This window comes from Cynocephalus volans, chromosome 2 (genome assembly GCF_027409185.1).
Source record: "Cynocephalus volans isolate mCynVol1 chromosome 2, mCynVol1.pri, whole genome shotgun sequence".
NCBI classification, from domain to species: Eukaryota; Metazoa; Chordata; class Mammalia; order Dermoptera; family Cynocephalidae; genus Cynocephalus; species Cynocephalus volans.
Genome location: NC_084461.1, coordinates 9,607,031 through 9,630,635, shown reverse-complemented (window position 1 = coordinate 9,630,635; position 23,605 = coordinate 9,607,031). Strand labels below are relative to the sequence as shown.

The following is a 23,605-nucleotide window of genomic DNA, read 5'->3' as shown; positions in this document are numbered from 1 at the left end:
TTCTGAAAGAGGGGCTCTGTGGCTTAACAAGCCCTCTGGGGATTCTGATGCATGCCTACATTTGAGAACCAGATCTAGTCTAAGCCCCTCGTTTTACAGTTAAGGAAGCTGAGTCTAAAGAGAAGGAACATGTCTTTGAGTTAACTCAGAGAGTGGAAATTGGAAGCACCCACTCACTGAGCTCTGGGTTTTTGTGTTTTCTTTGATGGCTTTCCTACGCGGGGATCCAAACCCTTGACCTTGCCTCCCCCCTCCTCCCCTCCCCCCTCCCCTCCTCCTCCCCTCCCCCGTCCCCTCCCTTCCTCCTCTACTCCCCTCCTCTTTCCTCCCTCCCTCCCCTCCTCCCTGCTCTCTCCTCCCATCCGGCTCCGGCCTCCCTCTAGAGCCGCCGGCCACACCGCGTCCGCTTCCCGCTTCCCGTGCGTCCCGCGGCTCCGTCCCCTTCCCCGGGCCTGGCCTCGCGCGCGTGCACGGCAGAGCTCGTCCCGACAAGGTACGTGCGCGTCGCTGGGGACGGAGAAGCCGGGGGCTCCGCTCTGCTCGGCCTCGCGCGTGTGTCTGCATTTCGGCCAAGAAACCCCCCAAAGTCCACTTTCAAAAACGGACTTTCATGACAGGAACGCATTGTCCTTGCAAAGGCAGCCCCTCGGTCCAACGCTGTGCCCTGCTTTCCTGTAGGCACTGAGCCGTACGTTGTCATTTAGTTGAAACCACCCTGGATACCGACTTGTGTCCTTTTTGCCATTTAACACCATGGGGCGAGCCTTTTTTTCTCCATACCGTCCAATACTCTTTGTAACTGTTTTCCTACAGCTGGACATTTCGGTTGTATAGTCGACACTAATATAAAACGATGAAAACACCCAGCATATTTGCATCGAAGTCACAATCCAGCTCTGGCGGTATTTCCTTCGGTGGGGACCAAGAGGGGGTGCAGGCCCGAGTCTGACAGCCCGGATGCTGGGTGGGTCTGTCCAGCGGAAAGACTGTACAGTCTACACCGCAGCTGTGTGGGCTGGGGCAGGCCTTGCTAACATTAGGTTCGACTCATGTCCACTTGCTGCGGGAAAATGCCACCTGTTGTTTTCAAAGCCCATTTAAAGTAAGGTGGTTAGAAATGAGCCTTGCCAGTATCTGGGGAAGCCCGTCCAGGCCTGGGAAAAGGCCAAAGGCAGGAGCATGATTGGCCAGTTTAAGGAGGTCAGTGTGTGCTCATCATATGAAGCTTTTTACTATCTAACTGCTGCTGTCTAAAGCCTATACCCTATGGAAAACATAAACATGATTGTTGAAAAATAAATATTTGGAGGGGTTGATAGAATCATCTAAGGAAAGTACAGGCTTTGACCCTGCCTTCCACACTGCAAGATTGAAAATCAACCACATTCCTACAGTGTTTAACCAGTAAAGGAAAAACAGCAAGCCCTTCACCGTGGCACACCGCCCATTTTACCTTGAGCCCCTGTTACTCTCACACATGGTTTCTATTTCTAACTCTCTAAAGCTTCCAGCAATTTATTCCTAGACTTTCTTGCTTGTTACAGTCCCATCTGCACCAGTTCCTTTTGCTCATCAAAGTCTATTTTCTCTGTTTCTGGTGGAGAACTTAGTTGTGTTAGGAAGTCTGACTTGTGAGTTGTTTAAATCCTTGGGGTCAAAAGCAGAAAGACCATACTCTGGCCATACTTTACCACCCATTTCTCACCTTTCTGACTTCCAGTGGGAAAAAGGAAATGTTCAATTACACGGCTCAAAGATAATTTTCAGCCAAAAGTAAAGTCATGACTTTCATATGGATATAAAAATGAGCACATGGTAAAGATTTTGTTTTATTCGTTAATGAGGGAAACAGGCAGATGTTACAACTGGTTCAAAAAAAAAGTCGACTTGTAAATTTAGATGGAGTAAAGGAATGCCCAGGAAGGGAGGAGAAGAGGAGAGGATACCCTTGGAATTTGCAGATGAAGTGCTCAATAGTGATCCCCATGGGTTTTGATTTTTAATTTTGCAGAAGAATGTGCCTGTATGAGGCAGGGTGGGAGGGGCTGCAAGAGTCACTCTGTAAGGCAGTGGCCTCGCGATCATTCACAGGCATGCGACATCTTGCTTGAATGCTTATGCTGTGTGTTTGTACTGCTGGCCAATGTGGGCATTGCCAAAGAGTGTGCCCGACAGGGTTTCCTTTGCAGGGGCTTGTCCTGGCCATCCCTGGCGCCATGAGGAGTGCCCTGACTTTGGGAGGCTTTGCCAGTGGAGAACACAGACCTGATCTCTGTGTGGTCGAGGTGTGGCCCCAAACATACCTGCTGTGATACAGAAAAGCCTGTCTTGACACACATGTAATGAGGACCTGCCATGCATGTCAGACACAGTCCTGCCGGTGTCCAGGAGGACACTGAAACCTTGTCACGCACAGTGAAGGACCCTGTGATGTGCAAAAGAAACATTGTTGTGCTCCAGGAAAAGTACTCATGGTCTTACAGCATACCCCCTAGGCTGCCTGATTCTATCTAGCCCTGTTCATTGTATTTGAGCCATTTGGCAACTCTGTGTAAGTCACAGGTAACTGATCTGATAGATTTGTATGTCCTGTCTGTTTCCATAGAAAATTAGTTGACTCTCTCCCCTCCTGTGGAAGAATGTTTTGTCTCCATTTGCAGTTCATCTCAACATTTCTTTACAGCACAGAAATTTGTGACTTTCCTTCCAGCCAGTTAGAACGTCTGCCTATCGTCCAAGTAAAATAAAGTCCTTAGTATTTGTTCATTTGTATATCTGTTTAAGAGTAATGGTTTTACTTTTTCCTGAAAATTATCTTTTAGTAAATGTGTCACTCTTTGGGAAAGATAGAACAAAAATCCTGAAAGGTATATACAGAAAATGTACTTATTGTACAGTCGGTCGAAGGTCATGGGCATGTTCCCTGAGACTTCCAGGGCCCACAGGCGGTGCCAGGCAGCAGGACCTTTGATCACCCTGCCCACCGTGGACTTGGCCCCTGACGCTCAGGCTTGGCCTGACTGCTGTGCCCACGTGAAGGGTCTGGGCAGGAGTCCAGCCTTCGACATGCGGCACACCCAGGCCTGTCCTACTCGCCGTTCCTTTCTGCAAGAGAACAACCTTGCGGGATCAGTCCAGAGGGCTGCTTTCTGGTCTGTAAACATTCCTTTTGGAAAGTGGATATCAGCTGAAGATAAAGTAAAAAGATTTTGATTAGAGGCTGCTTTGGAATAGCCAGGATTTTCAGTGGTCCCTGGGTCCTTCTAGGACAAGCCCAGGTAAGAAATCAGCCCAAGGAATCAGTTCTCAAAAGATAGTGCTGTGGGGCCTAAAATATATTGATATCGGTGCTAGGTTGTTGTGATGTCCCTTACTAATAATAGTTTTGTGATGTAGCTTATGGAAACAAAACCAAGAAAACTACAGTCAAATTGCTCTTAATTGAATAACTAGTTATTAATTCCTTTCTCTTTAAAATCTAATTACTTTTGGATCCCTACATCAGCTAGCCGCCAACAAAACAAAACAAAACAACAGAAAAACTAATTGCTTTATTTCTAATTACAAAACACAAACATTCAGTGAAGTGCAGGAAATTATTATTATTAATAGCCACTCATTTTCACATCACCCAGATTTAAAAGATATTACTATCTTGTCTTACGTATTTCAAATCAAAACTTTTTAAGGAAATAAAATTAAGAAATAAAATTAAAGCCAGCAACCTCCACACACACCTTCCGCCCCCAGTGACCACAGCCCTAATGTGGTTTATTTCATTTCCATGCATGATTCTTTTACTCCAGTATATTTATTGGTAAAATATGTATCATTTTGGTTGCTATTATTTAGTAGCATCGAAATAGCAGTTGTCTTTTACATAGCATTGTGTTTTTGAGACTTATATTGATAAATATAGATACAGTTTGTTCATTGAACTATGTAATATTCTTTTTATAAATGTATTTGTTTCCTGGTAGCAAATTACCACAAACTGGGTGGTTTGAAGCAACAGAAATTTATTCTGTCACAGTGCTGGAGGCCAGAAGTTCGAAATCAGGGTGTCAGCAGGGCCATGCTCTTTCAGAAGCCTGTCGGGCAGAATTCTTTTTTTACCTCTTTCAGCTTCTAGTGGTTCCTGGCGGTCCTTGGTGTACCTCGGTTTGTAGAAACATCACTCGAGTCTCTTCCTCCAGGGCCATCTCTCCTGTGTGTCTGTCTCTGTATCCAAATTACCCCCTTTTTGTAAGGATGCCAGTCATTGGATTTAGGGCCTACTCTAATCCAGCGTGACCTCATCTTAATTTCATTATTTCTGCAAAGACCCTATTTCTAATTAAGGTCACATTCACAGGTACCAGGGGATAGGACTTGAACATATTTTGGGGGGGGGGAAACAATTCAACCCACAACAACGAATAAATCACAGTTTATTCCATTTTCCTCCTGATGCTCAATTAGATTTCTTCCAATTGTTGCCATCATCTTAGTGCCACCAAGAACATCCTTCCATATCCACCTCATGGATACCCCCACGCACACATATGTGCACGCACACACACCCCTGTGAATTTCTCTAGGGAATAAATCTAGTGGTGGGATTTCTGGGTTGCAGGGAGTCTTCATCTTTAACTTTGCTGGACCTTGCCAGTCTGCTTTCCAGGGTTTGTCTTGATTTACGCTCTACCCCATTTTCCTACAAGTGCACTATTTCTTGGTGTTAAAAGACTTTTTGCCAATCTGCAAGATCTAAAGTGGTATCTCGTTGTTCATAGTATTATCTCCTTAAATACCAGTGAGGTTGAATATCTTTTCCTATGTTTATGGGCCATATAGGTGCACTCTTTTGTAAATTGATTGTTCATATGTCTGGAGCATTTTTCTATTGGGTTGTTTGTCGTTTTCTTAGTGATCTATAAGAATGCTTCATATGTTTTAGGTAGATACTAAGTCCTCTGTATCTAAAATAATATTTTCTTCTAGTCTATAATATTGTTTTCTCACCTTGGTTATAGAGCCTTTTATCTTATTAATCTTAACTATTCTCTTACTAATGAAATTTTAAAAGCTTTTTGTGGTGGAAAATCTCGTGTGCATAAAAGTAGAGAGATCAGTGCAAAGGATGCTCTTGAATCGCACCCCAGCTCCAACACTGTCAACACATGGGCATCCCCTCCCCTACCCTCACCCCACACTGGGCAATTCAGAAGTAAATCCCAAACATCTGGCTGTGTGTCATTGCTGGTTTGAATGTTTGTTCCCTCCAAAACTCATACTGAAATTTAATTATCCAGGAAATGGTTTAGGGAAGTGAGCCCTTAAGAGGTGATTAGGCCATGAGGTCTGCTGTTCTGGGTGGGCTAATGCCTTTAAAAAAGGGCTTTGGGGAATAGGTTCTCTCTCCTTGCTCTTCTGACATGTGAAGAATAGTGTTCTTCCCCTCTGGAGAATGCAGTGTTCAAGGCACCGTCTTGGAAGCAAAGACCAGGCCCTTATCAAACATGAAACCTGCTGGCACCTTGATCTTGGACTTCCCAGCCACAAGAACCATAAAAAATAAATTTCTGTTCTTTATAAATTACCCTGTCTCAGGTATTTTTTTATAACAGGACAAAATGGACTAAGACAATTATGGTGTATCTATGAAAGACAAGGATTCTTAAAAAATATTGATAACATTACCACTGCAATAACGCTCCCCGACTAAAGTGAACAGTAATCCTCAATATTGTCAAATATCTATTCAGTGTTCAATTTTTTTTAATACAATTGGTTATAGTGAAATGAAATTTATCAATCCTTTCCTTTATGATTTGTTTTTTGGTCCAATTTAAGAAATTGTGGCTTACTCCAAGGTTCAAGAAAAAGGTATTCTCCTATATTTTCTTCTAACAGTTGAGTTTTGCTTCTTCTACTTAGATTTCATACCATCTGATACTATCGCTCATCATGATTTCACCTGAACAGCTCAGTGTTGAAAATTGGCCAGTTGATCCTCTCCCCATGGTCCTGCCCCCGTAATGACAGAGCCCCGTCGTGTCTCAGCCCCTCTCTCTACCTGCTCTGCACCTGCACCCGCACCCCACTGCTGGACCTGGTCGGAGGAACATGGCCTTGCTGACCAGCATACTTCTCTCTCCTCACACCTCCTCCCCTGCTCACACCCTGACTCCGCTTCTTAGTTCTGTGAGCAAACAGATGGAGACAGGGAACACCCACCTATGTTTGTGTCCACATCCTCTGACTTCCCTCCTGTCCACGCTTCTAAAGAAGGTGCTAGATCCCCTCTCATCCCCCCTATGCAATCACAGTTCCCTCTCTCCCACATCATGGTTTTGTTCTGTTTTGTTTTCCTCTCTGTGGTGTCATTCTCACCCACATACAAATATGCAGACATTTCTTCCATTAAAAAAAAAAAAAAAAGACTTGTCACTGTATCTTATCTCCAGCTTTTGCTCAATCTCTTTGTTCCCCTTTCTGGCAAAAGTCTTCAAAGAGTTTTCTATGTTCATTGTCTGCATTTCTCTCCTATCATTCTCTCTTAAGCCCACTGCAGTCATGCCCACACCATTCCTCCCAACCTGCCCTTGTGGAGGTCACCATGACCTTCACTTTGCTAAGCCCTGTCAGCACCCCTCAGTCCATCTCTCATGTCTTCTGGCAGCATGTTGAACAGTCGATCGCTTTCCCTTCTTGAAACCCTTTCTTCACTTGGCTCCAGGACACCACCCTCAGGGCTTTCCTCCCCCGTCACTGGCTGTTCTTTCTCTCTTTCTTTTATTTTTTGTGGCTGGCCAGTATAGGGATGGGACCCTGGACCTTGGTGTTAGCAGCACCACACTCTAACCAGCTGAGCTAACCAGCCAGCCTGTTCCTTCTCAGACTCATTCACTGGTTCCTTCTTACCTCTCTAAAGCCTTAGTGTTGAAAGAACCTAGGGTTCAGTCTTCTGGATTGTTCTCTGCTTTATCTCCTGTCACTCCCTTGAGCGATGTCATTCCATCTCAAGGTGTTAAATGCTGTGTACAGTTGATTCTTGTTATTTGCAGTAGTTATATTCTATAAAGTCTCCACAAACACTGAGTTAGCAAATATTGAATTATTGCTTGTAGGGAAAATACCTACAGGGTTAGATTCCTGTGAGCCTCTCTGTTCACAGCATTATTTTCAACTGACCAACACCTAACCTTGTTTTATGTGTGTTTCTCTTTAGAGATATCTTATTTAATATACAGGGATACTTCAAAAAGTTGATGCAAAAATGGAATTAAAAGATAATATGAATCTTTCCACAAACTTTTAAAGTACTTTCATGAATTGCTTTTTCAGATTTTTTTTTTTTTGGCAGCTGGCTAGTACAGGGATCAAACCATATATTGTTGATTCATTAACATTGAACTCACTGCCAACAGCACTATATGGCACATGCCTGATGGAAGCTTTTCTAACACAAGTGCTGTCTCTGTAGGGCACATCGCAGCCTTCTTACACTTAGGAACCCTAGACAGTATTTCAGCTCTGTGCTTGGGAGCCATTTTAAACAGTGAAGTCACCAAGAAAATGCAGAAAAAGTATGAAAAGTGTGGCACTAAATAGACCATGCAAAGGACATTTGTTTGTAGTGAGAGTGTGGAAACAAGAAGTTAGAGTGTCTTAGTCCGTTTGGGCTGCTATAACAAATGACCATTGACTGGGTGGCTTAAACACCAGAAATGTATTTCTCACAGTTCTGCAGCCTGGAAAGTGCAAGATCAAGGTGCTGGCAGATCCTGTGTCTGGTGAGGGCCTGTTCTCAGGTTTGCAGATGGCTGTCTTCTTGCTGTGTTCTCACGTGGCAGGAAGAGGGCAAACTAGCTCCCTGGTATCTTCCAATAAGGGCACTAATCCCTTTATGAACTAATTACCTCCCAAAGACCCTACCTCCAAATACCATCCCATTGGGCTTAGGGTTTCAACATATAATGTTTAAGGGGGACGCAAACATTGAGTCCACTGTACAGAGTGTCACCTTGTTTGACTTTAGCTCGGAATGTGCACATTGACAGTCAGGTTTCTTGCACGTCTGTGAATGATGGTGAGGTTACAAACAAATTCAGTGAGTAGACTAATTCATGAATACAGAATCTGCAAATAATGAGGATCTACTATTGTATTAATCTGTTTTCTGTTGCTTATAATAGATTACCTGAAACTGGGTAATTTATAAAGAAGTAGAATTTATTTCTTACAGTTTCGGAGGCTGGAAAGTCCACAGTCCAGGGGGCGCATCTGGTGAGGGCCTTGTCCTTGGTGGAAACTCTCTACAGTGATGCAGGGTGTCATGTGGCGAGAATGGGTTGAGCAAGAGAGAGCTCATCTGCTCACTTGCCCTCCTTACAAAGCCATCAGAACCACACCCATTCCTCCATGGCTGGGTCAGTCCATTCATGAGGGCACAGTCCTCACAATCTAATCACCCCGACTTTCAAATACTATCATTGTATTTCCCACCTTCTTAACACTGTTGTAGTGAGGGTCAAGTTTCCAACACATGAACTTTTGGGATACACATTTGACCCATAGCAACTGTGTATGTTGATCACTCTCAAATTTATATCTTTAGCTTGGTGACCAGGAAACAGGCCCTCATCTTGTTATCCAGCTGTCCACTCAGCTTTTCTCTTGGATGTCTCATAGAGACCTCAAACTTAACATGCCCCAAACTGAAGTTCTCATCTCCTCAGACCTGCTCTTCCCATGTTCTTCTTCTCATTTAAAAGCACTCTGTCCTCCAGTTGCTCGGGCAAAACCCCTTATAGTCATCAGTGTCTCCTCCTTTTGTCTAATGCCCCACAGCTACAATCTGTCGGCAGAACAGTCTCTGACGGCTCTCTCCTGTCTCACCATCACCTCCTGGCATAAGCCGTGTCATCTCTTGCCTGGATGATTGAAGTGGCCGTCTAACTGGACTTTCTTTTCTTCCTTTTTACCGCCTGATGATCTCACCTTAAAACAGGACCTTCATCAGGTGATAGATACGCTAACTGTTTGGATTACATCATTATACAATGCATGCATGTATTAGGGAACCCCTAACACACCATTTTAAATTGCAACCCCCTCCCTTAGCCCCAACATTGTCTTGTCTCCTTCTCTCTGTTTCTTAGCATTTACTACATCTGACAAGCGCTGCATTTCTCATATTATTTTATGTACAGGTTGAGTATCCCTTATCCGAAATGCTTGGGACCAGAAGTGTTTCAGATTTTGGATTTTTTAGGATTTTGGAACATTTGGGAATATTTGAGAATAATGAGATATCTTGGGGATTGAATCCAAGTCTGAACATGAAATTTATTTATGTTTCATATACACCTTATACACATAGGCTGAAGGTAATTTTATACAGCATTTTATATAATTTTGTGCACGAAACAAAGTTTGTGTGCACTGAACTATCAGAAACACCTGATAGTTTAGTGACACCTGATAGAGGTGTCACTATCAGCCACCCATGTGGACAATCTGGTTGGTTGGCATCACTGTTATTCTTGACGCTGGATTTATATGCTACCAATAAGCAGTCATTTTCTTATACTTATCCACACAGAAGTAATTAACAGTAAAAAATACGACACACCATGAATGCAGTGAAAAAATAATGTGTTCAGGGTAACTAAGCAACACGGTTAAACCACAGCAACAACAGATCTCAGCAGGTGTTCCGTCTCCACCTACGATGCTCTGTTTTGATTAAACGGTTACTGTATACGTATTTTATTTTTTTAGGTGAGAAGAAACATCAGAAGCAGTTGAGGGACCAGGAAGTGGGTCCTCTAGGGAAGAAGAGCCGTTCTGCTGGAAAAAATGTTTCCTCCAGAGTCATCTGCATCATTAACAACAGCATTTGTCTTAGAAGTCTCTCTTTGATTTTATAAACTAACACGTTTATAAAATCTTGTCCTGTTGTGAATGCATGGGGCTATAGTCCTTCAATAAGCCTGTCACACGTTTTCACCATGTTGTCACTTTTCCTGCAGTGACAGGACGCCTATCCCTTATGCTAAATGCTTAGGACCATAGGGTGGAATTTTCCACTTGTGGGGTCATGTTGATGCTCGAAAAGTTTTGGATTTTGGAGCATTTTTGTTTTCAGATTTTCAGAATAGGGATGCTCAACCCGTGTTTCATTCCATTAGAATGCACACTCCACGAGGTCAGGAATTTTTATACGCTTTGTGCTCTGCACTTTCCCCAGAACCTACAACAGTGTTTATCGTAGTGTTGCCCCTTAACAAGTATTTCTTGAGTGAATAGATAGAGAAACATGAATCTGTTACTGGTGTCTTTGTTCTGTTCCATTGATTTATCTGTCTGTCCTTCCAGCAATATCATACTGTTTATATAAATATATTTCTTTTAGCGGCTGGCTGGTGCAGGGATCTGAACCCTTGACCTGGGTGTTGGATCACCACACTCTAACTAACTGAGCTAACTGGCCAGCCCCTGTTTTAATATATTTATAATAGGTTTTGTTGTCTCTTAAGGTTATGTTTTCTTCTTTTATTTTATTTTAGTTATCTTGGCTATTCTTGTCCCTTACCCTTTTTCATTAATTTTAATATGAAAAATCCTTTTGGAATTTCTATTGTACTTGCATTGAATTTACAGGTTAATTTGAAGAAAATTGCCATCTTTACAATATTGATTCTTTTAATGACTAATCAATTAACATGATACATGTCTTCATTTATTTAGGTCTTATTAAAAAGTATATTTTCTTTACACACCTATTGTTAGCATTATTTCTGTCTAACAATGTTGATATTTTGAGTGGTATTATATGCAAATTATACCTCCTAATGATTGCTGCTGGTATATGAGAAAGCTGTTGATTTTTGTATAGTCTCGTGTGCAGCAGCCTTGCTAAACTCTCTCATTTGTTCTATTCGTTTGTCCTTAAACTTGAAGTTTCTGTGGAGCTAATCTTATAGTCAAAAGATAATGATAATTTTTCTTCCTGTCCAATTCTTATAAACTGTTCTTCTTTTTCTTGTTTTCTTGTGTTTGCTGGACCCTCCATTCCATGTAAGACAGGAGTAATGATAAGCGGTATCTTTCCCTACCTCCTGGCTTTAAAAGGAGTGGTGTTTGCTGTAGGGATTCAGTATGCCCTTTATGGGGTAGGAAATTTTTTTTTCCCCCTTTACCGTGAATGGCTGTTGTCTTAGTCTGCCTGGGCTGCCAGAACAAAATACCACAGCCTGTATGGCTCAAACAACAGGAATTTATTTTCGTATAGTTCTGGAAGCTAGAAATCCAAGATCAAGTTTCTGGCTAATGTGGTTTCTTGTAAAGGGCTCTCTTTCTGGCTTGTAGATGGCCACCTTTTTTTGGTGTGTGTGTGTGCACAGAGGTGGGGAGAGGGAGAACATGGTGTCTCATCTTATAAGGACATTAATCCCCTCAAGGCCACACCCTTATGATCTCATTTTACCTTAATTACCTCCTAAAGGCCCTATCTCCAAATATAGCCACACAGGGGGTTAGGGCTTCAACCTGTGAATTTTGGGGGAATACAACACATTCTGCCCATAACAGTTGTCACATTTTATCAAAACGCTTTTTTCTGCATCTGTTGGGATGGTGACAGGGACTTACTCTTTTAATTTGTTAATATATTGGGTTACATCATAAAATGTCTGACAGTAAACTATCTTTGCATTCCTGATACAGTCATGATATATACACTTAAAAATACATTGCAAGATTTAGTGTGCTAATATTTTATTTAGGATTTTTGTATCTAAATTCATAAGTAAGGGCTTTATACAATTTTTCATTTTCATCTTGTCCTTGTTCAGTTTTCATTTCCAAGATATAGCCAGATTTTATTTGCTCCAAGTTGACATTTACTCCTGATTTTTTTTTTTTTTTGATTGGTGAATATTTCTGGGGTTAGGTCTCCACCCCAACTTTCTATTATGAAAAATTTTCAAATATAGAAAAATGGAAAGAATAGTACAACAAACACTTGTATACTGATCATCTACATTCAGCAGTTGCTGGCAATTTGTCATCTTGCTTGAGTATCTGTATGTGTGTCATGTGATGTGTGTTTATGAACCATTTAAGGGCAAATTATGAATGTTATGACACTTCATCTCCCAGTATTTGAGCACATATTGTCTAAAAATAGGAGCACTACATAATCACATTATCACACCTTAATCATACCTTATAAAATTAATGATAATTCACAGTATCAACTATCATCCATTTTCACTTCCCCAGTTGTCCCCCAGATGTCTCCTATAGCTCTTCTTAATTTTGGACCAGGATCTAGGTAAGGTTCACATGGTGCAATTGGGTTTTTTTCTCTTTAATTTCTTTTAATCTAGAGAGTCTCACTACCTGTTATCCTTTTACCATTGATTTTTGAAGTTAGGCATGTAAAATAGTTGGGAAACATTCCCTGTCTTTTTATATTTTACTAATTTATCAATTTTGTCTGTTTTCTAATTTATTAGTATAAAGTTGTTCATACTGCTTTCTTTTGATTTTTAAAGAGAAAACCTTTAATTATGTCACCTTTTCATTCCAGATATCGTTTTATTTGTGTGCGTTTATAATTCTTTCCTGTTTATTGATCAGTTTTGCTGGAGATGTGCCTATTTTGTAACTCTTCAAGGAATTAGATTTTAGTCGTTTTGGATTTTCTCCATTGTTTATTTTCGTCTCATTATTTTCTCTTTGTAGGTTCTGCTATGCTCTGAATGTTTGTGTTCCTCCAAATCCATATGTTGAAATCCTAACCCCCAAGATGATGGTACTGGGAGGTGGAGGCCTTTGGGAGGTGATTAGGTCATGAGGGCAGAGCCCTTATGATTGGGATAGTGCCCTCATGAGAGAGACTCCAGAGAGCTTGCTAGTCCCTTCCACCATGGGAGGACACAGGGAGAAATGCCATCTGTGAACCAGGAAGTGACCCTCACCTGACACAAATCTTCTGGCACCTTGAACTTAGATTTCTCAGACTCAAGAATTGCGAGAAATAAATTTCTCTTTATGAGCTACACAGTATATGGTATTTTGTTATAGCAGCCCAGATGGACTAAGACAGCATTTATTCTGGTTTTTTTTTTTTTTGCTCCTGACTTCCTGATGCTTAGCTTATTTTCATTTTTTCCACTTATCTAATATGTGCAATCTAGGCTGTAAAGATTTCTCTATGTACCACTGAATCGGTTATATCACCTTTTGCTATATAGTGTTTTCATTGTAATTCAGTTCTAAACCTTTTGAGTTTTTATTATAATTTCTTCCTTGTACTGATATAATGTTTTCTACATAAAATCTTTGTTGAAACGTGCATCATGGGTTAATACGTGGGTAGTGTGGTGACTGTTCTCATGTGCTTGAGAAGACTGTAGTCTCTAATTGTTAGAGGAGGGATCTCCCATTATCTGTGGATTCAGTGTTCCCAGTTCCTCCTTCCTGGGAACACTGCCTGCCTCTTCCTGACTCCGGCTTTCAGCTTCCTCTCCAATTCTGGCTCCTGGGGAGTTCCCTTTTTCCTATGAGCTCTGCCATTTTTATTGTTATTTGTTGATTTCATTCCATCTGGCATTTCTAGTGTTTGTAAGCGGTATAGATCCTCCTTAGCCTTAGTCTGCAGTGTTGCCAGAATCAGAAGTTATTACTGATTTCTTCCATAACAAATAGCATAGATGTCGTCTGAATTAATTTTTTTCTGTAACCTTCATGTTCGTTTACTTACTGTTTGTAATCTTTAGATTTGCACCGTTCAGAATATAATGTGTGTTTCTGTCCCTGCAGCTCAACTTAAATACCTCCAATGGCTAACGAAGCTCATCCCTGTCCCTGCGACATTGGCCATAGGCTGGACTATGGAGGGATGGGATGTGAAGTTCAGGTCGAGCACATAAAGGCGTATGTCACCAAATCCCCCGTTGACACAGGCAAAGCTGTGATTGTCATTCAAGATATATACGGCTGGCAATTGCCTAATACCAGGTATATGGCTGACATGATCGCTGGAAATGGATACACGTACGTATAAAATTCTGTTCCTCGGCTTAAGTTCATGTAAATGTCTGTGGTCCCTTCAGAAAGAAAACAAACAAAACGTGACTATACTCTAATTTTCATGATGCACTTCCTTATCTCACTGTGGTGAAGGTAAATGGGAAATGTCATAGGAAATTAAACACCCACGTGGTGGAAGCCATCTGCTCCCAACACGGTCCCTGGGCTTCAGGTCCTCCTGGGAATCCCTGGCCCTACAGACTTGCTGGACACGGAGAGTCCTCACCCCGCGTTGAGCCCTGTTCAGACACAGGCACCGGGCACCTTGGGCAGACCTCAGCAGCTCTGAAAAGGACCCATTACTTGGCCCTGGAAGTATCTCAGCCTGGGCTCAGATTTCACAGGTCTGCTTGGATGGCAGGGTGTCCACGGGTCATCCTTGTCTAAACACGGACTATCCTGGCCCTGTCTGAAGTAGACTTGGTTCCAGAAATGGCACAGTGAGACCTCATGCATCTCCCAAAGTTTATGCCTTTGTTCAGCCAAGTAGCTGTGGCCACCTTGGCGAAGGCTGACACTATCTGTTCTCATTTGCCCCTGGTGTTGGTACAAGTGGCAGTGAACCATGACAGAGAGTAGGCACCAAGCTTTCCTACCAGCTTCAGAAAGCTTTATCCCAGCAAACCCTGAGCTTGGGTTGTCACCTGGACTTTGTTTTCTCAAAAAAAAAAAAAAAAAGAAGCTGGAAACTCGAGGGTGCAGCTGCCTCGTTCTCCTGCAGGAGATGGCTTGACGAACGGGCTCATATCACCGCGGCGTGACACGCGTGTAGTGTTGAATGAAAAGATGACCTGCGTTTGATGTCGCGCTTGTTCACAACCCCACATTCCCTCTTGAGGATGAGGTGACTTAACTTTCTAGGGGCAAGCTTGATCATTAAAAAAAAATAGCCAACTCTGATTGCCTTCTGGCTGGGCCAGACCCAGTGCCAAGGGTGTTCTTGGGGTCATTGCCCTTAATCCTTCCACCAACTCCACGAGGGAGGAATTGGTGTTGTTCCCATTTTGCAGATTAGGAAACCAGGGCATAAAGATAGAGGCTCCAGGCACTGCGGGTTAGCTCACTCGTCAGAGTGTGGTGCTGATAACACCAAGGTCAAGAGTTCGGATCCCTGTACCTGCCAGCTGCCAAAAAAAAGAAAGAAAAAGAAAAAAAATTAGAGGATTGCAGCTGTCCCAGATCACTCAGCTGGGGGCCAGCTGATTGAATGGAATTGCGGCTTCTGTTGTAACGGTGGGTCTTTTAGCTGGCTTCAGAACATAAAAGATGAGTAAAGATAGCTACGATTTACAGAGCACTTTTACATGCATCCGATTCATTTTGCCCTCGAGATAGTCTGAGTGATTTGGGCGGTGCAGGGTACTGTCTACTCAGATCAAGAAAATGGGGCTAAAAGTGGTTAAATGACTTGTTAAGATCACAGGCAGTATGGGTTGGTACTGAGACTAAAACTTGGATTTTCTGACTCAGGTTTCAGTGTTCCTTCCACCCCTGCAGGAGGAGCCGTGTTCCTCCAAGCACAGCTGCGGCGACTCTATTTTAGGAAACAGGGCTCTTGGCGGGAGCAGCCTTGGCTCCATCCCTCCTGGGCCAATTTGCGTGGAAGAACCACATGGACTCGGGCGAGAAGGGCTTGTTTTCTCTCCGTGGCCTCTTTTAGAACCTGCTTTAGACCATACCCTCTGGGCAAGGAGTTGTGCCCTGTTGGCATCCTGGGCGAGGCTGGGGAAAATTGCTTGGTCATAGTGACTGGACATGCTGCTCTCCAGCCGAGGCTAACATCAAAGGCCAGGAGGCTCCAAGGCCAGTGAGAGGTGCAGCTCCGTGGGGACAGAAAGGGCCCTCGGAGCTACCCGCCCAGGTCCACGTGCCCTGTGCCCCCCCATCCTGTGCCAGAGTATCTAGCAGGGACTGGCCCTCGCCTGATGGCTCGTTATGTCCCAGGGCAGGGTTAAAGCAGGCCACCAGAGGCCATGCACCTGCGGTTGTGAAATCCGAGATGGCCTGGCCTAGAGCCAGGTGGCCTCTCTACTGCGATTAAAGTTGGCCTCATGGTCAACACTTTTCCTTTTCTCTGAGCCAGAATTGCCAACTTAGCAAGTTTCTTAACTGTAAGCAAATACTGGGTCCAAGAACTCTGAAACTAAGATCAATTATCACCCCTATTTTCCAGAACCATCGTTCCAGACTTCTTTGTAGGGCAGGAGCCATGGCACCCCTCTGATGACATGTCCACCATCTTCGAGTGGTTGAAAACGAGAGATGCCAGAAAGATTGATAAGTAAGTTATCAGCGGATGTGGCTGTGTGTGTGGCATGGCCCGGGGGGAGAGAGATGGTTTGGGCCCCCCTCAGAAACCCACCTCCCTCCTTCCCTCCCTAGGACTTTGCATGGCCACAGCCAATGGAGTCCTTCCTACAGCATAAAGGAGAAGTGACTTCATTTGGTGTTATTTATGAGCCAAAGGTTTGAAGCCAACAGGTGCTCCTGCTGCCCCAGCAAGCGCAGATGCTTCCCTCTCTCAGAGACTCTACACACCCCCGATTTCAAGGGGAGCTTTGTGGAGGTGCTGGGCAGTGCTGAGTACCCTGGATGGTGGGGCTTCTTCCCCTCCTGGCTGCAGAACCGGTTGAGATGAAGGGCAGAAAAAAGACACTAGACAATGCCAGCTCCTTACTGCTCAGCTGACTGGAAACCACGGTCTTAGACCTGAGGCCTGAAGGACCACCCCCACCCCCAGCCTAGACCTAGACCTCGCTGTCATTTCCCTTGAGGGCAACTTTGGGTCTTTCGAGCAGACCCACCTGACCACGCCTGCTGTCTTGCCAGGGTCTGGGAGCAATGAGGAGAAACGGGAGGAGGCCCTGGGCCACAGCCTTTTATTGGATTTGCTCTCCTGGTCTAGAAGGGCCACAGCTGTCAACTGCTGGTCCCAGCCCCTTCCTGCTGTCTGGAGTCCTGTCTCCTCAGCTCTGCCTCATCCCCACACTCGTTGGGGGCCAGATTCTCCCCTGTTCTGGCTGTCCTCTTTCTAGGGGCTGATGCAGAACAGCAGTGCTGCACGGCTCAGGCCCAGTGTCTGGGCCCGTCCAGCCTGGGGCTCCCCAGGGTCTCTGTGGGGTCTCATCAGACCATGGGGATGTGCTGCAGGTGATCTTGGAGCTCCCAGCTTGGCTGAGTGCCTGCGACTGTGAGTATTAGCAAGTACTGACTGCAGGGCCCTGCAAGAGGAGACCAGGGCTGGATGTTGTAGCATTGATTGATTGCCTCTGGTAAAGCCCTGATCATAGAGCAGACGGGACCCAACAGTGGACTTGTCATGTACCCCCTAGATCTGCCCCGGGAGAACAGAGAACCTGTTCCTCCTGCAAGGAGAGCTGTCCACTGGAAGCCCCCGCCATCAGATCTCTGTGGGATTGCCTCTAGAGAGTCAGCTGCCTTGTCCAAGCCTGCCCCATCCTGGGAAGTCTGTGCCCAGTGAATGGTCACCGAAGGGGTATGAAGGCTTGGCTCTTTGCCCCACATCGAGGTGACCGTCCAGGGCCGTCCCAGCACTGGAGCTCCCCTGTGGAGTCAGTTGAGGCCTTGGTTGTTGACTCTACCCTGCCCAACTTCTCCCTCTGCGGGTCCTGCTCCCCCGTTTCCTTGCCCTCCCCTACCCCCTTTCCTTCCCCAGTGTTGACCCCAAGAGCACTGCCAATAAGCCTCCCACACGCTACTCTCCATATGGGAGTCGGCTTCCCAGGGACCCAAGCTGCCACCCCGAGAAAAACAGAGCAAGAGGTTAAGAGTAAATTAGAAGTGGAAAGCAAGAGAAGCAGAGGGAGGACTGTGACACTAAGAATACACAGTTCAGCCTGTCCTGTGGGGGTGAAATGGGTGGGGGAAGGACAGTAAGGACACTGTGCTGCTCCCTGAGGAAAAACTGCGGGTGTCCCTTCCATTTGTGAGCAGAAATCAGGGTGACAGTCGCTGGCAGGTATCAGAACAGCCCACTGAGCCTTTTCCACAGGGGAAAGGAAAGCCATACATTTTTAATTAAAATGAGACATAAAACGGAAACAGTAACTTTGGAAGTAGACAGAAGTCCTTATATCTGGTCAGATGTCTTGTTTGCAAGAGACAGAAAACCCATCCTGAATGCTTACTGCTTAAGCAGTTAGGGATTTATCAGCTTAGAGAACTGAAAAGAGGTAGCTTTTGGCTTTAAGCAGGGTTTGGTCACGGGCTTAAAAGAGATCGCCAGGACTAGTTCTCCCAGCAGCTCTCAATCCACTTCCATGTGCTGACTCCATTCTCAGGTGGAGACTGCTGCAGCAGCCCCAGCCTCCCTTTGGCCTGTCTCCCAGCATCCCAGCATCAGTCTTATTTTGCTCCTTTGGTTATGATTGGGTCACAAGTCCTTCCTTGACCAGTCATTGTGGCCAGGAGATTGCTATGTTCTGATTGGCCAGGTCTGAACCCCCAAATATGTGGACCAAGCATGGGGAGAGGCAATTCATCCACGGCTGAATACTGATGTTCCCAGAAACGTGGGGAACAGACTTGGAACAACAGAATCAAATCCACTCGAGTCAGTTGAAGAATTTTTATAGAAATGCCTCTTCCTCGCCCCATCCAGTTAAGGCAGTCATTCCTAAGATCAAAGCATTCAAGAAAAGTTAAAAGCCAGAACAACAAAAACTATTGCGTGTTACATTTTGTTTTGCAGGATGAACTTAATGACTGCTTTTGTAACATTGTGAGAATAACTGTACACAGAGTGGCATGATACATGTGTTTAAATGTGTTCTAATATATGTTAAGATGAAAAGAAAAAGGAGGTACCATAGAATTGCTTTTTGCTATTTTTTTTTTTTTTTTTTTGGCATCTGGCTGGTATAGGGATAACACTTTTTTTTTTTTTAATTGCAAACATACAGCATTTTTTTCCCTATTTGACCAAACAGAACTTTCTGGGCTGGACTTGCAGCCCTACCTCCAATTCGGTTCATTGCTTCTAGTTGAAAATGCTTTCTGAGTTCCAAACAATCAATTTGCACACGAACCATTTGCAAGATACAGCCACTGTTCTGGGTCCCCTCATGGCTTAAATAGTCCTGGTGGCTTTCCAATTTTTACCTTGCTCTTTGGGTGCTAGCGGGGAGCAGATCTTGGACTCAGGTTTTATGAGCCATGCTGCAGACTTTGGCCTTTATCCTGAGACTGTTGCTCAACTCTCAGCTGGAAAGTGAGCTGGTCAGATCTGTGCTTTGGAAAGAGCACGGCATACCTGCAGCTCTGCCAGGTGGCTGGAGAAGGGTGGGCTTGGCAGGGGGACCTGTCAGGATGAAACATCACTTGAGCAGGAGGTAGTGAGAAGGGAGCTTGGAAAATAAGACTCTTTGACAACTTCAAATAACAGTTGCTCATACAGCACTGTTACCTTCAGTGTGGTCCTTTGAGGGGTTCACAAAATAGTCCTTGATTCTTGAATACCTTTTCTTTGTGTTCTAGAGAGGTTGATGCTGTCTTGAAGTATCTGAAACAACAGTGTCATGCCCAGAAAATTGGCGTCGTGGGATTCTGCTGGGGTGGAGTTGCTGTCCATCATGTGATGATGAAATACTCAGAATTCAGGGCAGGGGTGTCCGTCTACGGTAAATCTGCCTTGTGCATTTTTGCACAGTAAAAACAGGAATGGAATGGGTGACTGACAGTAACCACAAGCCTCTTCCACCTGGTGCAACACAAAACCCAATAGTTGGAAGATGGCCCATCTTAAGGAAATTGGCTTTAAGAATCTGAGAAGAGACATGGAGGTTTGTAATGTAGTAACCAGAGGATGTCACTGGCAGTAAGGAGTCCTGGGTCCCAACAGTGTGACTTTGAGAAAGTCTGCTAACCTGAGGTCTTCATTTCTTCACTGAGGAGGAAGGGTAGCATTTCTTTCTGTGATGGTGATTCATATAAAGCTATATTTTTTATGAGGGACATTTATGAAAATGCTTTTTCAAGATATGACTTGCTCAACACACACATACACACACTGAAGTCAGAAAGAAAGAAAAGCAAACCCATTCTAAAATGTAAATAGCAACTTACACATTTTGGCTAAAACAAACCAAAGCTATCATAGCAATAAATTAAGAACATTATACCTGTATATAGAAACGGAATACTAAGTTCATGATATAGAAGCATTTGGACCAAAAACATGTTAAAAACAGATAAGACATACAAGGAAATCTGACCATCTTTTATTCTAGTATATTGTAAGTTATTCTAGTGATTCTTATTTGGTTTAATGGTTCCTCACTGTGGTATTTTCATCTACGTTTAGCATTTTAAAAACCTTTTGAATATTTACTTACACAAAAGGAAATCGGTTCAATAAATGGCCAGTTGCCCTCGGGCACAATGGGGCAGGACTGTGAGCCCATGTAGTGAGTATGAATTGGTGAGAATTAGCAAAAGGCGCTCAGGCGTGGATGCCTCGCCGATGCCACCTTCTGGCCACTGTTGCGCAGTACGTGAGGGGCAGAGCTTGGAGGGACTCAGGCTCAGGGGACTGCAAACCGCTCTCCAGCCAAGTAAGTGGCCTTGCCAGAGTGGGCAGGGAGTGTGGCTGTCTTTCCCGTGGCTCCCTGCCTCCTAGAGAGGAATTATAGGTGAGGAGAGGCTCTCTGTGTTGCTTCCCTCTGCTGTGCTGCCAGCAAGAGGTGTAAAAAAAGTTGACAGTTATTGTCTCTACCTACTCTTATCTTAAAATGGTAACTTAGGCTGGTCGGTTAGTCAGTTGGTTAGAGCATGGTGCTGTAACACCGAGGTCCAGGGTTCCATCCCTGTTCCGGCCAGATGCCAAAAAAAAGAAAAAAAAAAAGGTAACTTATTGCAAGACATTTACTCATGTTTCCACAGCAGTGGGCAGAGGTTGTTTCCAGAACCCCTGGGACAGGCAGAGCATGCTTTTGACTAATTAGTCTCTAAAATTCTGAGAGTAAGGATGAAAACTAATTTTTACAGAATGACCTGCTAAGACCAGGTGCTGGCAATTTCACACTTGTGGTCCTGTCTGAGATGGCCACTCCTCTTAGGAACAAAATGCCTCAGTGTATTTAAGTCATAACCTGTGGGGCTTGTGTAGACCGTGACAAGCTTCTAGAACAACAGTTTGAAAATGATCACCTCTGAAAGTGAAGGCGCATCCCAAGGGGGAATATTTCTCAGCATATCTTTACGTACAGGTCTAACTAATTCCATTATTTAATGGCCTGATTCCTAGCGAATAGGAATTCCTAGTGAGCAGGAAGATCTGGATGAATGTTTCTCTTTTACGCTAATTTTGTAGGCCAGGCCACTTGTGTGGAATTGCTAAAGAAAAAGCCCCCAAAGCACGTGCTTTACTTTGGAAAAATGAAACCAAATGCACGCAGTTTCCTGTGGCGTGTGACGGAGATTATCCTCTCATGCACCTGTGCTCATTTTTCAGGCATCATCAAGGATTCTGAAGACATTCACAGTTTAAAGAACCCCACACTGTTCATTTTTGCTGAAAACGATGCTGTGATTCCACTCGAGCAAGTGAGTTGGGCTTCTCTCCTCTTACCAGTTATATATTTAATAGCATGATGTGACATTTTGGGGGGAAAGGGTCTTAAAAGAATCATTTGTTGCTACAAATGTTTTCCAACATTAACATTTTGAAGATGGTTTTTATCAGGGACTTAGAGTGGAACTGAAACCTTCCCCAGACACACTTATTTAACATAACGCTTGAAGGAGGTGCTCGGGGCCTGGCCTGGTCACTGCGCATAGAAAACCGGTTCTGCCTTGTGCCACCCCTCAAGGTATAACCCACGAGTTACCATAAAGTCAAGAAGTCTAACACATGCATGTGTTAAATATAAGGTTTTTAAAAATAAATAAATAAAAGAAATTTATGTATTTCTTAATTGAAATATTGATTGTACATATTTATGAGGTATAGAGTTATATTTCGATACATATATACAATGTGTACGGTCAGATCAGCATAATTAGCATATTCATCATGGCAAAACGTTATCATTTTTTTGTGATGAGAACATTTGATCTCTCCTCTAGCAATTTGAGAACATATAATAGATGATTGTTTTTGCTTTATTTTGGCAGTTGGCCAGTACAGGGATCTGAACCCTCGACCTTGGTGTTACAATGCTGTGTTCTAACCCACTGAGCAAACCGGCCAGCCCTATTGCTAATTACAGATGCCTAGCATTACTGTACACTGCTAGAATTTACTTTTCCTATCTAGCTGTAATTTTGTGTCCATTAACCAACCTCTCACTCTGCTCCTGTTAATTCCAGTAAATTGGTAAGGAAAAAAACAGGAGAAAATAATTGAGGTTGTATCATTTTTATGTTGCTCTGAATTATCTCCTTTGCCAGAGGTAAGAGCTGTGTTAGTTATAAAATGAAAAGTAATCCCTTCTCCCCTTGCTGATGACCCTCTCTTCTCCATGCTTCCTGCCCCTACCCAGTTATTCTTTATCACAAATTTCTGTTTTGTTTGTTTTTTAGATGTTACTCATTACCATATTAAGTTATCTCATTTATTTGTAAAAAAATAAAAATGTAGAGGATGAAGTGTAGCTATGTAATTGTTTAGAATTGAAAGCACTGATGTTGAATCTCTCTTATAAACACTCGTTGAAGATTTGGAGAATAGAAGATATTAGTAAAGGGTTAAAATCATATCGTGATGAATTTTTTTGCGTGCCAGGTCGCTATGCTGACGCAGAAGTTGAAAGCACACTGCAAAGTTGAGTATCAAATTAAAACATTTTCCGGGCAAACTCACGGGTTTGTGCATCGCAAGAGAGAAGATTGTTCACCTGCCGACAAGCCCTATATTGATGAGGCAAGAAGGAATTTAGTCGAGTGGCTGAACAAGTACATTTAGCAGTAATCAACTGAAAAAAGCTTTCATCCAAAAGTTTGCTTTGAAATACTTAGATCATTTGATTTAATTTTCACTTTGTAAGACAGATGGAGGAATCCTGACATTCATTATTTCATCTGAAACACAAATTCAATAGGAAATGTGAATGTATAAAATGATTTAATTTTTAATATGCACATCAAATAAAATGTAAAAAATAGGAAGAATTTAAATGTTGAAGGCATACTCTCATTATTAGTAAAAGCCTAGGGCTATTCAGGGACCAGCTGACAGCTCAGGTGTGGCCTTTCTGGTCTTTAATTGAACAAATCCTTTAAAGTGACTGGTGCGGCAAAGCCATGAACACGCACTGTAAACTGGGGTAGATGAAGAGCCCAACTTAATTGGACATTTATCTTTGTCTTAAGAGAGCTGAATTTGTCACATTTATATATTGCAATATGAGAAGTATTCAGATTAAAATCGGGTTTCAGTGATCTAATTGTAGCACACCAATAAACTAATTTTTTTGAATTTTTGAATTTGTAGCTTTTTTTAAAGGCTAATAGAAAATGATGGGTTAGAGTTGTTATCCAGCTGTCTCCTAGGCAGTGG

The 23,605-nt window shown here is 43.4% G+C and overlaps 1 protein-coding gene across 4 annotated transcripts; it reads left to right on the top strand.

Moving 5' to 3' along the window:
• The first annotated feature begins 343 nt into the window (after window positions 1-343).
• Window positions 344-23,532, top strand: CMBL (carboxymethylenebutenolidase homolog). Of its 4 annotated transcripts, none has more exons than XM_063087126.1 (7): window positions 344-493; window positions 8,836-9,007; window positions 13,819-14,052; window positions 16,262-16,369; window positions 19,585-19,727; window positions 21,560-21,651; window positions 22,832-23,532. In XM_063087126.1, the coding sequence occupies exons 3-7, from the start codon at window positions 13,838-13,840 to the stop codon at window positions 23,009-23,011; spliced, it is 738 nt and encodes a 245-aa protein (XP_062943196.1). In that variant the 5' UTR covers window positions 344-493; window positions 8,836-9,007; window positions 13,819-13,837; the 3' UTR covers window positions 23,012-23,532. The 4 variants fall into 4 exon arrangements, with proteins under 4 accessions (XP_062943196.1, XP_062943195.1, XP_062943198.1 ...); XM_063087128.1 differs by lacking the exon at window positions 344-493 and adding an exon at window positions 3,096-3,278; XM_063087125.1 differs by lacking the exon at window positions 8,836-9,007.
• The last annotated feature ends 73 nt before the right edge of the window (window positions 23,533-23,605 follow it).

Coding starts and splice junctions, on each gene's coding strand:
- CMBL (XM_063087125.1), top strand. CDS start 13,838: ATGGCTAACGAAGCTCATCCCTGTCCCTGCGACATTGGCCATAGGCTG. Junction 16,370..19,584: donor GATGCCAGAAAGATTGATAA/GTAAGTTATCAG, acceptor TTTGTGTTCTAG/AGAGGTTGATGCTGTCTTGA. Junction 19,728..21,559: donor GGCAGGGGTGTCCGTCTACG/GTAAATCTGCCT, acceptor CTCATTTTTCAG/GCATCATCAAGGATTCTGAA.